This window comes from Podarcis bocagei (genome assembly GCF_964188305.1).
Source record: "Podarcis bocagei genome assembly, chromosome: W".
In the NCBI taxonomy this organism is placed as follows: domain Eukaryota; kingdom Metazoa; phylum Chordata; class Lepidosauria; order Squamata; family Lacertidae; genus Podarcis; species Podarcis bocagei.
In genome coordinates this window covers 79,611,465-79,630,224 of record NC_138131.1, presented here as the reverse complement: position 1 = coordinate 79,630,224, position 18,760 = coordinate 79,611,465, and the positions used below count along the sequence as shown (strand labels likewise).

Below are 18,760 nucleotides of genomic sequence, written 5' to 3'. Positions count from 1 at the left end.
GGGCAAGGTTTTGAGAATGGTATGGGTGCAATATACTCTGAGCAAAAAGCTAAGTTGATTGTAAATAATGTAATAACTGAGGAATTCAAGATAGAAAAAGGAACACGACAGGGGTGCCCAATTTCCCCATTGCTTTTCATTTCGGTTCTGGAGGTGTTGCTGAATATGATCAGAAATGACCAGCAGGTTAAAGGTGTACAGGTCGGAGCTAAACATTATAAGTTAAGAGCATTGGCAGATGACCTAGTATTGACTTTGCAAGAGCCAAACACTAGTACGAAAAAGGTTCTAGAAATAATCCAACAGTTTGGCCAGGTAGCCGGATTTAAGTTGAATAAACAAAAAACTAAAGTTCTAGGAAAAAATTTAACAGATATGGAGAAGGAGAAATTCCAAGAGGAGACAGGCTTGACGGTGGTTAAGAAGGTGAAATACCTGGGGGTTTATTTGACATCTAAAAATTTGAATTTGTATAAGGATAACTATGAAAAAAGTTGGTCAGAAATTGAAAAAGATCTAGAAATATGGTCAAATTTGAAACTGTCATTGTTAGGCCGAATTGCAGTGATTAAGATGAATGTATTGCCTAGAATGTTATTTTTGTTTCAAACCTTGCAGATTCTTGATAAGATGGAATGTTTTAAGAGGTGGCAGAAAGATATCTCGAAATTTGTTTGGCAGGGCAAAAAACCCAGAATCAAATTTAAAATATTAACAGATGCTAAAGAAAGAGGGGGTTTTGCCCTGCCGGACTTAAAATTGTACTATGAAGCAGCAGCGTTTTGCTGGCTGAAAGAGTGGATGCTCCTCGAGAACACAGACATTTTGGATTTGGAAGGTTTCAATAATGCATTTGGTTGGCATGTGTCAGGGGTTCAGAGATAGAGGCACAGGTGAGGGAGGAGACGGAGAGCGACGAGGAAGAATCCCAGGACAGTGGATTAGGGGGTGGACACCGACCCTTCTTACTGGTGGGACGACCAACCAGAAGAGGACTGGCGCACGAGGTGGCGGATCGGTCCTTGGCAAGCAGACCCCACCCAGGCAACAGGGGGAGGGGAGGACGTGAACATGTTCGGAGAGGACAATGGGTTCGAGTACACAAACAATGAACTGGAAGCAGAGGAGATCGACGTCGACGACCTGTGTCCGGCAGCGACCTCCGCAACGACGGAGCCCCCGGAACCTGCGCCCGAGCAGCGGGAGGGGGGAAGGGGGGGCTTCGAGGGGGGGATGGATGTCAGGGGTTCAGAGACAGAGGCACAGGTGAGGGAGGAGATGGAGAGCGACGAGGAAGAATCCCAGGACAGTGAGGAAGAGGATGACAATGACTTGAGATCTTCCATGAGTCTCTCAAGTGAATCGGAGGCTTCTCAGGAGGGGGCGCCCCTAGTCAGGACAAGGGGGGTCACAGGGGGGACCTGCCAGGAGCAGGGAAGCAGCAGGGAAACCCCGAGTGGGAGTGGGAGATCGGGGCCGGCTTCCCAGCAGGAACGAAGGGAAGAGAGGGGAGTTCCCAGTGTGACACACGGAGCGGAGCAGGAAAGAGACAGGGGAAGGAGATCGGGGCAGGACGTCCTGCCAGAAGAGGCGGAGAGTAGTACAGGGAGTAGTGTAAGTGTCAAGAGGAAGGTCAGGGGTAGCGAACGCGCGCCAAGTTCAAAATGTGGAGGCGCGCGGAAATGGAGAAAGCCCGGAGGAGGAGCCTAGCCCCAAAGCACGAAGGAGGGGGGAACAGGCATCTGAGGAATCCGCTTCAGGAGAGAGCAGGAGGGAAGGAACCCAGGGGGGGCAGAAAGACCCTGCGGAAAAGGAAAGACAGGAAGAGGTGGTCTAGCACAAGCCTCTTAAGTTGGTGTAGAGGCGGGACCGACTCAGAGGGGACTTCAAATGTCTGACGTTAGAGACGCGGGGCTGCGCGCCTCGGTTGTGGAACCAATAATGAACTGCAATAAACATCCTTGTATATAAGAAGAGCTTGGCGTTGGTCTTTTGTGAGCTGAGACCTGAGGCAGCCTCTGACAGTAAGTCCCCTCCAAAAATACGCATTTTTTTTTTTTTTTTTTTTGCAAAGCTCATGAAGTTTGGCAGCCATGAGTATGGAGCAGCAGATAGCTGAGCTACGCAACGCAGTCTCCCGGCTTACCACTGAGGTAGTGGTCTCCCAGAAGAAGGGGGAAGAGGCGGAAAAGCGGTGCCAAGATCTGCAAGCCAGGTGGGATCATGCATGCCAAGTGGGGTTCCCGGGGACCAAAGCTGCTGGAGTAGCACTGGGCAGAAGAGGGGGCAACTTGGTAGCCCACTTCGATGGGAACCTGCAGCAATACCCCAGTTTTAAAGCAGACGTAGAATATGCGCTGCATTTGCTTCGCGACGACTTTAAAGATGAGGAGGAGAAGGTGGGTTTCATTGTGTCCCACTTGCATGGGGAAGCGAGGGCTTGGCTGCGCAATCTGTGGCGCGAGGATTGCCCTGCTCGAAGGGACTCTGATGAATTTATCAAATGCATGGACGCTTGCTTCCAGTCTACCGTGGATGTGGATGTAGCACGCCAGCAGATCCATGGTTTAAGGCAAGGCAAGGCTTCAGTACGTCAGTACCATGCTCGCTTTTTCGCCTTGCTGAATGTGCTGCGATGGGAGAAAGATTCTCTGGCTGTCAGAGACTTATTTTGGGAGGGGCTCTCTGGCCCTGTGAAAGACGAGCTGGCAAGGGGGGACAGACCTAAAACCCTGGCAGACGTGGTGCAGCGAGCGCTTGCCATTGGAGTGCGCCAGGAAGAACGCCCTTGGCGCAATGAAGGGGGTAGCCAGCTTCACGCACCGTCTAGAGTGCCTCCTTTGTTTCCCAGAGATCCAGGACGTCCGCGTCTCTCACCTCAGCTGCAGGCAGGGGAGGAGCCTATGGAACTGGGGAGTGCAAAGGCTCAGTCAGTGGCCGGAGCCCCAGCGTCCGGAACAGTCAAGAAGAAGCCTCCTAGAGGGAACAGGAAGTGTTACATCTGTGACAGTGCAACGCACATGGCGAAAGAGTGTCCCCAGAGGCTCCGGCAGCACACTGCAGCCTTGGCAACAGTAACTGCAGCAGCACAGCATGAAGAGCAGTCTCAGGGAAACGACAATGCCTGGCTGGAATCAGCAATGTTGGGGCACAGCCAGGCGAGTCAGTAGAGCAGTCCCCAGCGCTTTTGCAGCCTACAGACCCCCTGCCACCCAAGCCTGTAGTGCAGCTCACTGCAACTCTCCAGCTACCTAATGGACGCACCCTGGAGGTCCCCATCACAATTGACAGTGGGAGCAACGCAGACTTCGTGGGGGTGCAGTTCGTCAAGCAGCATCGCATAGAGCTTCTGCCAGCCACGCTGCCATTGAACGTCGTCACAGTGGATGGCAGGAAGCTGCTGGGGGGGCAAGTGGTACAACAGACGCCGCCCATGGTGATGCAGATTGGCAATCACCGAGAAGTCATCAGTTTCAACGTCACCCGCCTGTCAGACACGCCTATAGTGTTAGGCATGAGTTGGCTGGATAGGCACAGCCCGACCATGGCGTGGTACCAGCGGCAGCTCACCTTCGGCTCGTTCTATTGCGCGCAGCATTGCATCCAGACCGGTCAGGAGGAGGAGGGCCAAGAGGAGGGGCAGCAGCTACGTCTCAGCATGGCGCAAGCAGTACCCCTCAAGTACAAGGGGTTTTTGGAGGTTTTCTGCGAAAAGGAGGCTGACCAGTTGCCACCTCACCGGCCCTACGATTGCGCTATTGACCTCTTGCCAGGGACAACGCTGCCGCCTGTGAAGCTGTATTCCATGTCCGAGGAGGAGCTGCAGGAGCTCAGGGAGTTCATAGATCACAACCTGCAGCGGGGATTCATCCGAGAATCGAAGGCTGTAGGGGGCAGTCCTGTGTTTTTTGTGAAGAAGAAGGACACGCCCCAAAAGAGGCTGATCGTAGACTTTAGATTCATAAACTCAAAGACAAAGCCGGCCTTTCCCATGCCCAAGATTGACGACCTGCTCGCGACGGTGCGGAAAGGGAAGATCTTCACCAAGTTGGATCTCCGCGGAGCTTACAATCTCATACGCGTGCGAGAGGGTGATGAGTGGAAGACGGCCATGTTCACGCCGTTGGGCACCTACGAATACAGAGTTATGCCGTTTGGTCTCCAAAATGGCTCCCACTTTTCCAAGCTTTTATGCATCACGTGCTAGCGGGACTCCTCTACAAGAAGTGCGTATGTTTCCTCGACGACATTCTGATCTTCTCAGAATCGCCGGAGGCTCACGAGAGCGACGTGAAGGAGGTCCTGCAGAGGCTACGGGAGCACAGGCTCTACGCCAAGCTGGAGAAGTGCCAATTTGACGTGACGGAGGTGGATTTTCTGGGCTATAGGCTGTCCGACAGGGGACTAGCCATGGACAGCGCCAAGGTCCGCGCGGTGTTGGACTGGAAGAGCCCGCGAAATCGGAAAGAGGTCCAGAGGTTCGTCGGCTTCTCCAACTTTTACCGCAAGTTCATCAGGGGTTTCGCCAGGGAGACGGCAGCTATCACGGACACTCTCAGCTCCAAGAAGAAGAAGTTCACCTGGACGGACCAAGCGGAGCAGTCCTTCAGGAGACTTAAGAGTCTCTTCGCGTCCGAAGAACAGCTGCTACACGTGAATCCTGGCAGGCCCATGAGGGTTGAGACTGACGCATCTGACAGAGCGGTGGGGGCCGTCCTCTTACAGGAAGACCCGCAGGGGAACTGGAGGCCCTGTGCTTTCTACTCCCGGAAGCTCAGCAAGTCGGAGCAGAACTACACCATCTGGGACAGGGAGTTGCTGGCCATCCACGCAGCTTTCAAGGCGTGGAGGCACTTCCTCATTGGAGCCAAGCACACCGTGCAGGTCCGCACGGACCACAAGAACCTAGAGTACTGGCGCACGGCGAAGCTACAGAGCCAGAGGCACATACGCTGGGCGGAGTTCTTTGCGGATTTCGATTTCAGGATAGAGTACATCCCAGGCGACAACAATGTCATAGCAGATGCGCTCTCCAGGAAACCGCAGTATCTCGAGGCAGCGGCACCGGTGGCAGCCAAGCACATTTTTGCACCGCAGGCGTGGGCGTGCGCTTCAGCCGCCGTGGACCTGGAGGCGGTGCGTCGCGCGTTGCAGGCGGATCCGTTCGCACAGTCCAAGATGGAAGAGGTGCGGAGGGGCACAGCGAAGGACGACGAGTTCCAGATACGCGACGGCCTGCTGACCCGTAAAGGTGCTCTCTACGTTCCGGGAGACGATCTCCGCGCGAAGGTTCTGCAGCAGTTGCACGACGCACCCAGCGCTGGCCACTTCGGCAAGGAAAAGACGACGGAATTAGTGGCCAGAGACTTTTGGTGGCCCCAGATGCGAGGGGAGGTCGCGGAGTACGTCGCCAGGTGTGACACGTGTCAAAGGTCCAAGCCAGTGCACCAGAAGCCAGCGGGACTGCTGGAACCGCTGGGAACGCCACTGCAACCATGGGAGAGGGTGGCGCTGGACTTTGTCACTGATCTGCCCAGTTCGCGAGGCAAGACGGCGGTGCTTGTGGTTGTAGACCTGTTCACCAAGATGGCGCATTTCATTCCTTGCGCGAAGGTGGCGACAGCGGAGCAAACAGCCAAACTGTTCATCGACCACGTGTTCAAGGTGCATGGGTTGCCACGGTCCATTCTGTCCGACAGGGGGCGCCAGTTTGTGTCCAGCTTCTGGCAGAAGCTCCTAGGGATCCTGCACGTCAAAATCAACCTGTCGTCGGCGAGACATCCGCAGACCAACGGCCAAGCAGAGAGGGTCAACGCGATCATGCAGCAGTACCTGAGATGTTACGCCAATCAGCGACCCGCGGCTTGGGTGGATTACCTGCCGATGGCTGAGTTTGCCTACAACAACACGAAGCACGCGTCGACGGGGGTGACGCCGTTCTTCGCTAACAATGGAAGGCATCCCAGAACCTTCCCGGGGCTCGTAACGAAGGGGGAGGGGGCGCCACAGGAAGCCGACCATTTCGCAGCAGAATTGCAAGAAGTGCACGACGAGCTACGGAGACATTTAGAGCTAGCTAAACAAGCCTATAAGGTGCAGGCGGACAAACACAGGAGGGAGGGGGAAGACATCCAGGTGGGAGACTGGGTATGGTTAGCGGCCCAAGCGGTGCCGGCCAAGTCGTTAGCTAAAAAGAAGCTAGGACACAGGCAACTAGGGCCGTACCAAGTTGAGGCCAGGATCAATCCCGTAGCGTTTCGATTGGCCCTCCCCGAGGGTTCCAGAATGCACCCGGTCTTTCATAGGTCGGTGCTCACCCCCTACAAGGCCCCACACAGATTTCAGGAGTCAGGGACGGCACCAGAACCAAGCAGGGAGTCGCCCAAGAGGGGGAGGTCACCTAAGGACGAACCAGTCAACGAGGTCACAGAGTTTCTGGACTCGAGATGGGGGGAAGAGGGAGTAGAATATTTTCTCGCCAGGGAGGGCGCCCCGGCCAGCGCCAACAGTTGGGTGCCGGACTACGCTTTGGACGAACCCCTCCTCAAGGACGAGTTCCATGCCCTTTTCCCACACAGGCCCATGCCAGCACAGTTTTTCGACGATTGGCTTTTTACGCCCACACTTTCCGCCAGCACCTTCCGAGGGTTCTCCTCCGCAGAGGAGACAACGCCAGAGTCGAGCCCTCCAAGGGGATCGTGTTCGGGGGTGGACACCGACCCTTCTTACTGGTGGGACGACCAACCAGAAGAGGACTGGCGCACGAGGTGGCGGATCGGTCCTTGGCAAGCAGACCCCACCCAGGCAACAGGGGGAGGGGAGGACGTGAACATGTTCGGAGAGGACAATGGGTTCGAGTACACAAACAATGAACTGGAAGCAGAGGAGATCGACGTCGACGACCTGTGTCCGGCAGCGACCTCCGCAACGACGGAGCCCCCGGAACCTGCGCCCGAGCAGCGGGAGGGGGGAAGGGGGGGCTTCGAGGGGGGGATGGATGTCAGGGGTTCAGAGACAGAGGCACAGGTGAGGGAGGAGATGGAGAGCGACGAGGAAGAATCCCAGGACAGTGAGGAAGAGGATGACAATGACTTGAGGTCTTCCATGAGTCTCTCAAGTGAATCGGAGGCTTCTCAGGAGGGGGCGCCCCTAGTCAGGACAAGGGGGGTCACAGGGGGGACCTGCCAGGAGCAGGGAAGCAGCAGGGAAACCCCGAGTGGGAGTGGGAGATCGGGGCCGGCTTCCCAGCAGGAACGAAGGGAAGAGAGGGGAGTTCCCAGTGTGACACACGGAGCGGAGCAGGAAAGAGACAGGGGAAGGAGATCGGGGCAGGACGTCCTGCCAGAAGAGGCGGAGAGTAGTACAGGGAGTAGTGTAAGTGTCAAGAGGAAGGTCAGGGGTAGCGAACGCGCGCCAAGTTCAAAATGTGGAGGCGCGCGGAAATGGAGAAAGCCCGGAGGAGGAGCCTAGCCCCAAAGCACGAAGGAGGGGGGAACAGGCATCTGAGGAATCCGCTTCAGGAGAGAGCAGGAGGGAAGGAACCCAGGGGGGGCAGAAAGACCCTGCGGAAAAGGAAAGACAGGAAGAGGTGGTCTAGCACAAGCCTCTTAAGTTGGTGTAGAGGCGGGACCGACTCAGAGGGGACTTCAAATGTCTGACGTTAGAGACGCGGGGCTGCGCGCCTCGGTTGTGGAACCAATAATGAACTGCAATAAACATCCTTGTATATAAGAAGAGCTTGGCGTTGGTCTTTTGTGAGCTGAGACCTGAGGCAGCCTCTGACAGCATGCATATCTATGGTATGATAAAATTAAGCTGCATAGCGCCTTTAAAAATCATATTGTCAGAAAAGCACTGTTTAATGTTTGGATAAGATATAAAGATCTGTTGGAAAACAAAACCCCCAGATGGGTGTCACCAGTGGAGGCTAAGGCAGTGAAGAAACTCAATATGGAGGTCGGATGGCCGAAGTATTGGGAAATTTTGGAACAGGAGGGAGATAAATTGAAATTACAAAGTCATGAGAAAATGAAACATAAAGTACAAAATTGGTTTCAATATCACCAAATAATGGAATTTTTCAAACAGGATAGGAAAATTGGCTTTCAGGTGGAAAAATCAAAATTAGAGACTGAATTGTTAGAACCCAATACTAAGAATTTATCAAGAATGTATAACTTGCTGCTGAAATGGAATACACAGGACGAAACAGTTAAATCTGCTATGATTAAGTGGGCACAGGACATTGGCCAAAACATTATGTCTGCTGACTGGGAATGGTTGTGGAACACCGGTATAAAATTTACGGCATGCAATGCCTTAAAGGAAAACATTATGAAAATGGTTTACAGGTGGTACATGACCCCAGTCAAGCTGGCAAAAATTTATCATTTGCCTGATAATAAGTGTTGGAAATGTAAAGAGACTGAAGGTACCTTCTATCACCTTTGGTGGACATGCCCGAAGATTAAGGCCTTCTGGGAAATGATTTATAATGAAATGAAATAGGTACTTAAATGTACTTTCCCTAAAAAACCAGAGGCCTTCCTCTTGGGCATCGTCGGTCAATTGGTGTCAAGGAAGGACAGAACTTTCTTTATGTATGCTACAACAGCAGCAAGAATACTCATCGCAAAGTATTGGAAGACACAAGATCTACCCACTCTAGAAGAATGGCAGATGAAGGTGATGGACTATATGACATTGGCTGAGATGACAAGCAGAATCCGTGATCAGGGAAAAGAGACGGCGGAAGAAGAATGGAGAAAATTTAAAAGTTACCTTAAGGACTATTATAAACTTGATGAATGTTAGAATGTTGAAATTTTCAGGAAGAAAGGGATACAGTGTTATGAGATAAGATTATAGAAAAGATTAAGACGACAGAGGTTGGAAAGGAATATTTAGAAGTTGCTAAAAAAATATTTTGGACATTGGGATGCAGAAAGGGGGGGTATGGGGGAGTCCCGGAAAAGAAGTTTACGAAAAAATGTTACGAAATTATACGTGTTTGTATGTCTTTTTACGTGTTTGTTTCTCTTTAAAAATTTTGTAAAACCAATAAAAATTTTATAAAAAAAAATAAAATAAAGCACTTCAATTAAATTTTGTCTGATCGAAGGCAGGCACTTAATAGATCTGTTAATTAATTATATTTTCATTTATACGTGACCTTCAATTAAATTTGTTTTATCCAGGGCTTTAGTTTAAATAGATCTGTTGATTAATTAGATTTCCGGATTAAAGTGCCCTGGAGCGCCAGGCACCTTGCATAAATCACCCTAATGCCTGTGAAGACGCTGCTAAAAGTTGCCGGCACGCCCGGGGATTCCCCTGTTCTCGCGGGGGCAAAAGGCAAGCACCTGCGAGTGGAGTGTGTGGGAGGGGTTAGCCCGCAACCCCCTCTCCTCTCTAGCTCGGAAATGGCTTTGCGCTTACTTCATGTCGTGTTCTTTGCTGTTAATGCACATTGACACAGAAATCGCAAAGTGTGTGTGTCAGAGCTGCCCGAGGTCCCAGCTCACAAAGGACCAACACCAGTCCGTTGTTATATACAAAAGTCTTTATTGAAGTTCAGTTTCATCTTCACAACCGTAGCGCGCAGCTCTACGTCTGAAACTCTAGACCGTCGAAGCTCCGTCTGAATCTCCTCCCCCCAGACACCAGTTTAAGACTCTAGCCTTGCTCCACCTCTTCCTTTGCTCTTTCCTCCTCTGGCTCCGCATGTCAGCTGGGGTCTCGCCCTTCCTAGACTCATCTGACGCTGAGTCCCCTGAGTCTTCCCCCTGCCTCCGGCGGGCTTTAGGACCTGCCTCCCAATCCGGGTTTTCTGCTGTCCCCCGCGCCTGTACATTCGAACTTGGCGCGCGCGCACAGCCGGCAACCTTCCTCCTGACCGTTACACTGCTCCTGTCACTGCTTCCCCCTTCTGGGAGGCTAGCTGGACCTGACCTCCCCTCCGTTCCCCCACTCTCCGATAGAGGCATGGTCAGCCCTGACTCATCTTCTATCCCTGCTGGAGGAGACGCTGGTCCTGACACCTGGGACTCTTCCCCCCCACTACGCTCTGGTGGGGAAGCTGGTCCTGATCTCCCGCTGCTGCTTTGGGAGTCCCCGCTGGCCCCTTGTTTCTGGTGTGTTCCCCCTGGGACCCCCCCTTGCCCTGACCATCGGCGCCTCCTTCTGGGAATCTTCTGATTTGCTGGAGAAGCTCATGGAATCTCTCGGGTCGCTGTCATACTCCCCTACGCTGCCCTCAGATTCTTCCCCTTCGCTCTCCATTTCCTCTCTCCCCTGTACCTCTGTTCCTGAGCCCCTGACATCCATCCCCCCCTCGAAGCCCCCCTTCCCCCCTCCTCCCCTTCGGGTGCGGGTTCCGGGTGCTCCAGTGCTGTGGGGGTGAGTGCGGGATACCGTTCCTTCCCCCTGGTGTGTAGCCGGCCAGCTGGATCTGGCCAGCCCGTAATGGGCTCGTCGACGTCGATCTCCTCTGCTTCCATCTCTCTGCATTCGTGTTCGAACCCAAGGTCCTCCCCCAACACGTCCATGTCCGTCTCTCCCCCTGTTACCTCGGGTGATGCTGCGTGCCAGGGCCCCCTTAGCAGTTCCCTGCTCCACCCCACCTCCGGTTGATTGTCCCACCAATAAGAGCGGTCCGTGGCAGACCCCGAGAGTCATCCCTCCGGGGAGCTTGTGTCTGGCGCCGTTTCCTCAGCTGATGAGAACCCCTGGAACGTGCTGGCTGAAAGTGTGGGTGTGAAAAGCCAGTCGTCGAAATAATCTGCCGGCATAGGTCTGTGTGGGAAGAGTGCATGGAAGTCGTCTTTGAGGTAGTGCTCCTCCAAGGCATAGTCCGGTACCCACCTGTTGGCGCTGGCCGGTGTACCTTCCCTGGCGAGGAGATATTCAACTCCCTCTTCCCCCCATCTCGAGTCTAAAATCTCCGTGACCTCGTTGAGTGGCGCCGCCCTCGTGGACTCCTCCCCCGTTGGTGATTTTCTGAGTGGATGTGGTGCGGTCCCTGGCGCCTGAAACCTGTGGGGTTCTTTGTAGGGTGTGAGCACTGACCTATGAAATACCGGGTGCATTCTGGAGCCCTCCGGGAGTGTTAACCGGAAGGCCACTGGGTTGATTTGTGCCTCGACTTGGTAAGGCCCTAGCTGCTTGTGTCTGAGCTTCTTCTTAGCTAACGTTCTGGCCGGCACTGCCTGGGCCGCTAACCAGACCCAGTCCCCCACCTGGATGTCTTCCCCGACTCTCCTGTGCCTGTCTGCCTGCATTTTGTAGGCGTGTTTTGCTAGTTCCAAGTGCCTTCGGAGTTGGTCGTGGACCTCCTGCAACTCTGCTGCCAAGTGCTCTGCACCCCGTGGCTCCCCCTCCCCCTTCGTCTCTAACCCCGGGAAGGTTCTGGGATGCCGCCCATTGTTGGCGAAGAACGGTGTCACCCCTGTAGACCCGTGCTTCGTGTTGTTGTAGGCAAACTCGGCCAGCGGTAGGTAGTCCACCCAGGTCAAGGGCTGTTGATTCGCGTAGCATCGCAGGTACTGCTGCATGATGGCGTTGACCCTCTCCGCCTGCCCGTTGGTCTGCGGGTGTCGTGCCGACGCTAAGTTGATCTTGACGTTCAGGATGCCCAGCAGCTTCTGCCAGAAGCTCGAGACGAATTGGCGACCCCGGTCGGACAGGATGGACCGTGGTAAGCCGTGAACTTTGAACTCGTGGTCTATGAACAGTTTGGCAGTCTGTTTCGCTGTGGCCACCTTCGCGCAAGGAATGAAGTGCGCCATCTTGGTGACCGGCAGTACGTCTTCAGACATGGAATACAGTTTTCCAGTCGGCAGCGTCGCCCCCGGTAGGAGGTCAATCGCGCAGTCGTAGGGCCGGTGGGGAGGCAGCTTGTCCGCTTCCTTCTCGCAGAAGACCTCCAAAAACGCCTTGTACTTGTTGGGTACCGCCTGCACCATGCCTAGGTGTAGCTGTGGTTCATCCCCTTGTCCCTCCTCTTCCTGGCTGGTTCGGATGCAGTGTTCTGCGCAGTAGGAGGAGCAGAAGGTTAATTTTCGCTGGTACCATGCTAATGCCGGGCTGTGTCTATCCAGCCAACTCATGCCCAACACTATGGGCGTGTCCGACAGGTGGGTGACATTGAAGCTGATGACTTCCCGGTGATTTCCAATTTGCATTACCAGAGGCGGTGTTTGCTGCACCACCTGTCCACCCAGCAGCTTCCTGCCATCGACCGTGACGACGTTTAGGGGCATCGTGGCTGGTAGGAGCGCTATGCAATGTAGCCTGATGAAGTCCACTCCTATAAAGTCTGCATTACTACCAGAGTCAATGGTAATAGGGACTTCCAGGGTGATTCCATTTGGCAGCTGGAGTGATGCGGTGAGTTGCACCACTGGTTTGGGTGGGAGGGGGTCTGTGGGCTGCAAAATCTCTGGGGACTGCTTCACTGACTCGCCTGGCTGGGTCCCAGTGCCTCTGCCTCCAGCCAGGCTTCGTCGTTTCCCTGCAGCTGTTCCCCCTGCTGAACTGCTCCCCGTACTGTTGCTAAGGCTGCAGTGTGCTTCTGGATCCTCTGGGGACACTCTTTGGTCATGTGCAGTGCACTGTTGCAGATATAACACTTCCTGCTCCCTCTAGGAGCCTTCGTCTTGACTGCTCCCGGTGTTTGGGCTCTGGTCGCTGTCTGAGCCCTGGCATCACCTATCTCCATCGGCTCTTCTCCCCCCCCAGTGGTGGCGTGGATTGTGCGCGCCCTGGCTCTCTGGGAAGGAAGGGAGTTGTTTGGCTGGCGTGCGTGCCATCCGTCCGTCATCCCTGCTCCAAGGGCGTTCTTCCAGGCGCACCCCTATCGCCAGCGCCCTCTGGACGACTTCTGTGGTATTGGTAGGTCTCTCTCCCCTCGCCAGCTCATCTTTCACGGCTCCATTTAGCTCCTCCCAGAACAGATCCCTCACGTCAGCTGAGTCCTTCTCCCAGCCCAGCACATTTACTAACGCAAAAAAGCGGGAGTGATATTGTCTAACCGTGGCTTTGCCCTGCGTCAGCCCGTGCATTTCCCTCCTGGCCACATCCACATCTACCGTTGATTTAAGACAAGCGTCCATAGCTTTGATAAATGCGTTTGAATCCTGGAGGGCGGGATCATTTTCACGCCATAAATTGTGCAGCCACGATTTAGCTTCCCCATGCAGATGAGTGATTATGAACCCTACTTTTTCCTCCTCATCTCTAAAGTCTTTCCGAAGCAAATTGAGCGTGAAAGCTATGTCTGCCCTGAAGTTAGGATACTGCTGCAGGTCCCCGTCGAAGTGGGCTACGATGCTGCCCCCCCTCTTCCCGAGGCCAACTCCCTCCGGCTTGGGTCCTGGCAGCCCCTCTTTGCCCAAACGTTCCCACCTGTCACTGCTTCCCCCTTCTGGGAGGCTAGCTGGACCTGACCTCCCCTCCGTTCCCCCACTCTCCGATAGAGGCATGGTCAGCCCTGACTCATCTTCTCTCCCTGCTGGGGGAGACGCTGGTCCTGACACCTGGGACTCTTCCCCCCACTACGCTCTGGTGGGGAAGCTGGTCCTGATCTCCCGCTGCTGCTTTGGGAGTCCCCGCTGGCCCCTTGTTTATGGTGTGTTCCCCCTGGGACCCCCCTTGCCCTGACCATCGGCGCCTCCTTCTGGGAATCTTCTGATTCGCTGGAGAAGCTCATGGAATCTGACTGACCGAACCCAAAGAGTGCTCATCAATGGTTCCTCTTCATCCTGGAGAAGAGTGACTAGTGGGGTACCACAGGGTTCTGTCTTGGGCCCGGTCTTATTCAACATTTTTATCAACGACTTGGATGATGGACTCAAGGGCATCCTGATCAAATTTGCAGATGACACCAAACTGGGAGGGGTGGCTAACACCCCAGAGGACAGGATCACACTTCAAAATGACCTTGACAGATTAGAGAACTGGGCCAAAACAAACAAGATGAATTTTAACAGGGAGAAATGTAAAGTATTGCACTTGGGCAAAAAAAATGAGAGGCACAAATACAAGATGGGTGACACCTGGCTTGAGAGCAGTACATGTGAAAAGGATCTAGGAGTCTTGGTTGACCACAAACTTGACATGAGCCAACAGTGTGACGCGGCAGCTAAAAAAGCCAATGCAATTCTGGGCTGCATCAATAGGAGTATAGCATCTAGATCAAGGGAAGTAATAGTGCCACTGTATTCTGCTCTAGTCAGACCTCACCTGGAGTACTGTGTCCAGTTCTAGGCACCACAATTCAAGAAGGACACTGACAAACTGGAACGTGTCCAGAGGAGGGCAACCAAAATGGTCTAAGGTCTGGAAACGATGCCTTATGAGGAACGGCTAAGGGAGTTGGGCATGTTTAGCCTGGAGAAGAGGAGGTTAAGGGGTGATATGATAGCCATGTTAAAATATATAAAAGGATGTCACATAGAGGAGGGAGAAAGGTTGTTTTCTGCTGCTCCAGAGAAGCAGACACGGAGCCAAACTACGATGGATCCAAACTACAAGAAAGAAGATTCCACCTAAACATTCGGAAGAACTTCCTGACAGTAAGAGCTGTTCGACAGTGGAATTTGCTGCCAAGGAGTGTGGTGGAGTCTCCTTCTTTGGAGGTCTTTAAGCAGAGGCTTGACAACCATATGTCAGGAGTGCTCTGATGGTGTTTCCTGCTTGGCAGGGGGTTGGACTCGATGGCCCTTGTGGTCTCTTCCAACTCTATTATTCTATGATTCTATGATTCTATGAATCTCTCGGGTCGCTGTCATACTCCCCTACGCTGCCCTCAGATTCTTCCCCTTCGCTCTCCATTTCCTCTCTCCCCTGCACCTCTGTTCCTGAGCCACTGACAGTGTGCAATGAGACCAAAAGAACACAACACCATCTTTTCGCTTCCATATGCATAGTAAGAAGACGAATAAGCTTTGATTGGGCTTTTTTCAATTCACATGGTGTTATTTGGGTGTGCGCTAGAGTCACCCCAAACGAAAGCAAAAAGGTCTTTTGGGTTCCATCTACATAAAAAGAAGATGATAAAGCTCTGATTGGGCTTATTTCAAATTGGTGTTTTGGGGGTTAGAATGCACATTCAACCAAAAATCGCAGATGACATATTTGTTATCAGCCCAAATCAAGCATAGGTGTTTTGGTTCCATCTCAATAGAAAAAGGTCGAATAAGCTTTGATTGCCCTTTCGGTGTGCATTCACCCACAAATAGCAAAGCGAAGTGTAATAACCCCAAACAAAGCCAAACAGGTTGTTTTGGGTTCCAGCTACATAGAGAGAAGAATCTTGGATTTCGCTTACTTCAAGTCGTGTTCTTTGCTGTTAATGCACATTGACACAGAAATCGCAAAGTGTGTGTGTCAGGGAACTGACATCAGAGCATAGTGGAGAGGCGAGGCTCCCAGATTCTGCAGGAGAGGGGACTAGTAAGGGAAGAGAGAGAACGTCATTTGGGGAAGGAAGTCCAGGGGACACCAGGAAGAAGGGAGAGGCGGAGAGCAGCTCGGAGGCGAGGCTCCGAGACTCTTCCAGTGAAGTCAGTGGGGAGGGTGGAGGACCACCACTCGGCACGCCCACTCTGCGCAGAAGGCTTCCGCGCAGAGAGGCGAGGCGAATGTTGTCCGTTAAGGAATTCTTATGCTGGAGGAAATTTAGGAGACGCCCACTCACGGATTCTGCTAGCAACTGAGCAGCAGCGCCAAGGCTGCTCAGTAAGGGAAAGACACAACCGACACTAAGCAGTTTGGAACAGCTAGAGGTTTACACACAAGCAACCCCAATTCCCGTGACAGCAATCCGTGAGTCCCTTACGTTGCTTGTGTGCAAGAGGACCGGGATACAATCATGAGTCAAACCGGAGGAGCCGGCGCAGGAGAGGGGGCCAAAGGCGGACAGAGTCTGGAGGAGAGAAACCGAGACTTGGAGCAGTAACTGGCTCTACTAGCGGCGCGGCTGGATGAAAGGAGGACACATGATGCCCAGGGGAAGATTACCCCCATCGCAAGAAAGGTACCGGGACTTGTGCAGAAGTTTGGGGGCAACCCCAGAGATTATAACGTTTTTAAGACAGAAGTGCAGTATGCGCTGGAGCTGTAGTACGATGACTTTGCCCACGATGGGGGAAGAGTCGCTTTCGTGGTGGGGCACCTGGAGGGGCGGGCCAGAGATTGGGTTCGACCCTTAATGGCAGCGGAGAACGCGGCCTTGAAGGACCTGAGAAAGTTTTTTAGCGCGATGGATCACATGTTCTCGAGCGATGTTGAACTGAGCGTGACGCGCAAAGAACTGATTGGGTGCAAACAAGGAAACCAGTCAGTGAGAGAGTACTGGTTGAGATTTGCTATGCTGATCCATAAACTTGGGTGGGACCTGAGTTCGGAACCAGTACAAATGTTATTTGAGGAGGGCTTATCCCCTTGGGTGAGAGACGAACTTTCCCGCTCACCCCACCCGGAATCGATGGACCAGCTGACCAAGTTGGCACTCGCTGTAGGAGTCCGACAAGAGACGCTGTCAGAGCTGCCCGAGGTCCCAGCTCACAAAGGACCAACGCCAGTCCGTTGTTATATACAAAAGTCTTTATTGAAGTTCAGTTTCCCTTTCACATCAGCAGCGTGCAGCTCTACGTCTGAGACTCTAGACCGCTGAAGCTCCATCTGAGTCTCCTCCCCCCATACACCAGTATAAGACCCTAGCCTTGCTCCACCTCTTCCTTTGCTCTTTCCTCCGCTGGCTCCGCCTGTCAGCTGGGTTTTCTCCCTTCCTAGACTCTTCTGACGCTGAATCCCCTGAGTCTTCCCCCTGCCTCCGGCGGGCTTTAGGACCTGGTTCCCGATCTGGGCTTTCTGCTGTCCCGCGCGCCTGTACATTTGAACTTGGCGCGCGCGCCAAGCCGGCAACCTTCCTCCTGACCGTTTCACTGCTCCTGTCACTGCTTCCCCCTTCGGGGGGGGGGCTAGCTGGACCTGACACCTGTGACTCTTCCCCCCCCCACTCTGCTCTGGTGGGGAAGCTGGTCCTGATCTCCAGCTGCTGCTTTGGGAGTCCCCGCTGGCCCCCTGTCTCTGGTGTGTCCCCCCTGGGACCTCCCTCGCCCTGACCATCGGCGCCTCCTTCTGGGCATCTTCTGATTCGCTGGAGAAGCTCATGGAATCTCTCGGGTCACTGTCATACTCCCCTATGCTGCCCTCAGATTCTTCCCCTTCGCTCTCCATCTCCTCTCTCCCCTGTGCCTCTGTCCCTGAGCCCCTGACAGACGCGCACGCTGGAAAGGCGGGAAGGGAGAGCAGAGCGTTGGCATGACAACCGCATTCCAGACATACCAGTGTCTACTGTGCCACCCGAGGAGCCAATGGAGATTGGAGGAGCGCGCGTGTGCGGGTTTTCAAACTCCAGCGAGGTGAGTAAGAAGGAGGGGAAAACCAGTAAGAGGTGTTTCCTATGCCAGCAGCCGGGACATTTTGCCAGAGTATGCCCTCAGAAGAAGGCGTGGCAAGGAATGGTGGGGGCAGTGGGGAGTGAGGAGGAAAAAAAAGAGGCTCCGGGAAACAGCCGTGCTTGGCTGCAGGAAGGAGGGCACAGCAGCCAGGCGAGCAACCAGTAGAAGTGCCCAAACCAGACCCTCCCCGAGCAGCCATCGTCATAGAGGTGGTGCTAGAACTCCCAAACGGACACCCCATCAAAGTGAAGGCGCTGCTGGATTCAGGCAGCTCTTGCAACTTCTTTAGCAAGGATTTTGCGCTAGAACACCAGCTACAGGTGGTGCCTCTAGAACATCCCCTGCAAGTAACCACGATTGATGGGAGAGAACTTTTGGGAGGGGAAGTGACCCACCAGACCCCGCCCATGAAAATGACAGTTTCCAGACACACTGAGACCATTGCCTTTCACGTAGCCACCTTAGCAGGACCACCTATCATACTGGGAATGAGTTGGCTGGCACTGCACGACCCAGTAGTAGGGTGGCATCAGCGGACAGTCACCTTTGGGTCGGCCCACTGCGTAGAGCATTGCCACGGAGGGGAAACCTCGAGGATGGCAGTAGCCAGGGTGGCAGGGATGGCAGTAGGGGAAAAAGGGAAGATACCACCTCAGTATGCGGACTTGGAAGAAGTCTTCAGCGAGAAGGAGGCGGATTGGCTACCCCCCCACAAGCCCTTTGACTGCCAGATCAACTTGCTCCCAGACGCTCAGCTGCCAGTGGGCATGTCATGGGCATGTACGCCATGTCAGATAGGGAGATGCAGGAATTGCGGAAGTTTATTGACAAGAACCTGAAGCGAGGGTTCATAAGGGAATCGAGGGCGGTGGGGGGTAGTCCAGTGTTCTTTGTGGACAAGCGAGACTCCCATGAGCCCAGGTTCGTAGTGGACTACCGTGGGTTGAACAGGGTGTCGGAAGCAGTGACCTTCCCAATGCCCAGAACTGATGAAATCTTGGCCAGGGTAAGGAAGGGGAAGATTTTTACCAAGCTGGACCTTCGGGGGGCGTACAACTTGATAAGGATGAGGGAGGGGGATGAAAGGAAAACCACCATGTTCACCCCTCTGGGAGCCTTTGAGTACTTAGTTATGCCCTTCGGACTCCAATTGTGAATTGTGTGGCCTTCCTGGACGACGTACTTATCTACTCAGAGAACGAGGAGCAGCATGTGAAAGATGTCAGGGAAGTGCTGAAAAGGCTGCAGGAGCATCAGCTGTGGGTCAAACTGGAGAAATGCCAATTCCATGCACG

At 53.7% G+C, this 18,760-nt stretch overlaps 1 protein-coding gene across 1 annotated transcript in view; it reads right to left on the bottom strand.

The window, feature by feature from the left end:
- LOC308578217 (uncharacterized protein) overlaps window positions 1-18,254 on the bottom strand; it is a gene marked incomplete at both ends in the record, with an annotated part of 141,803 nt that extends 123,549 nt beyond the window's left edge. The window contains one exon of the mRNA XM_081178467.1: window positions 18,225-18,254. Coding sequence (XP_081034593.1) covers window positions 18,225-18,254 — 30 coding nt within the window. The remainder of the gene's footprint in view (window positions 1-18,224) is intronic.
- Window positions 18,255-18,760: the final 506 nt, after the last annotated feature.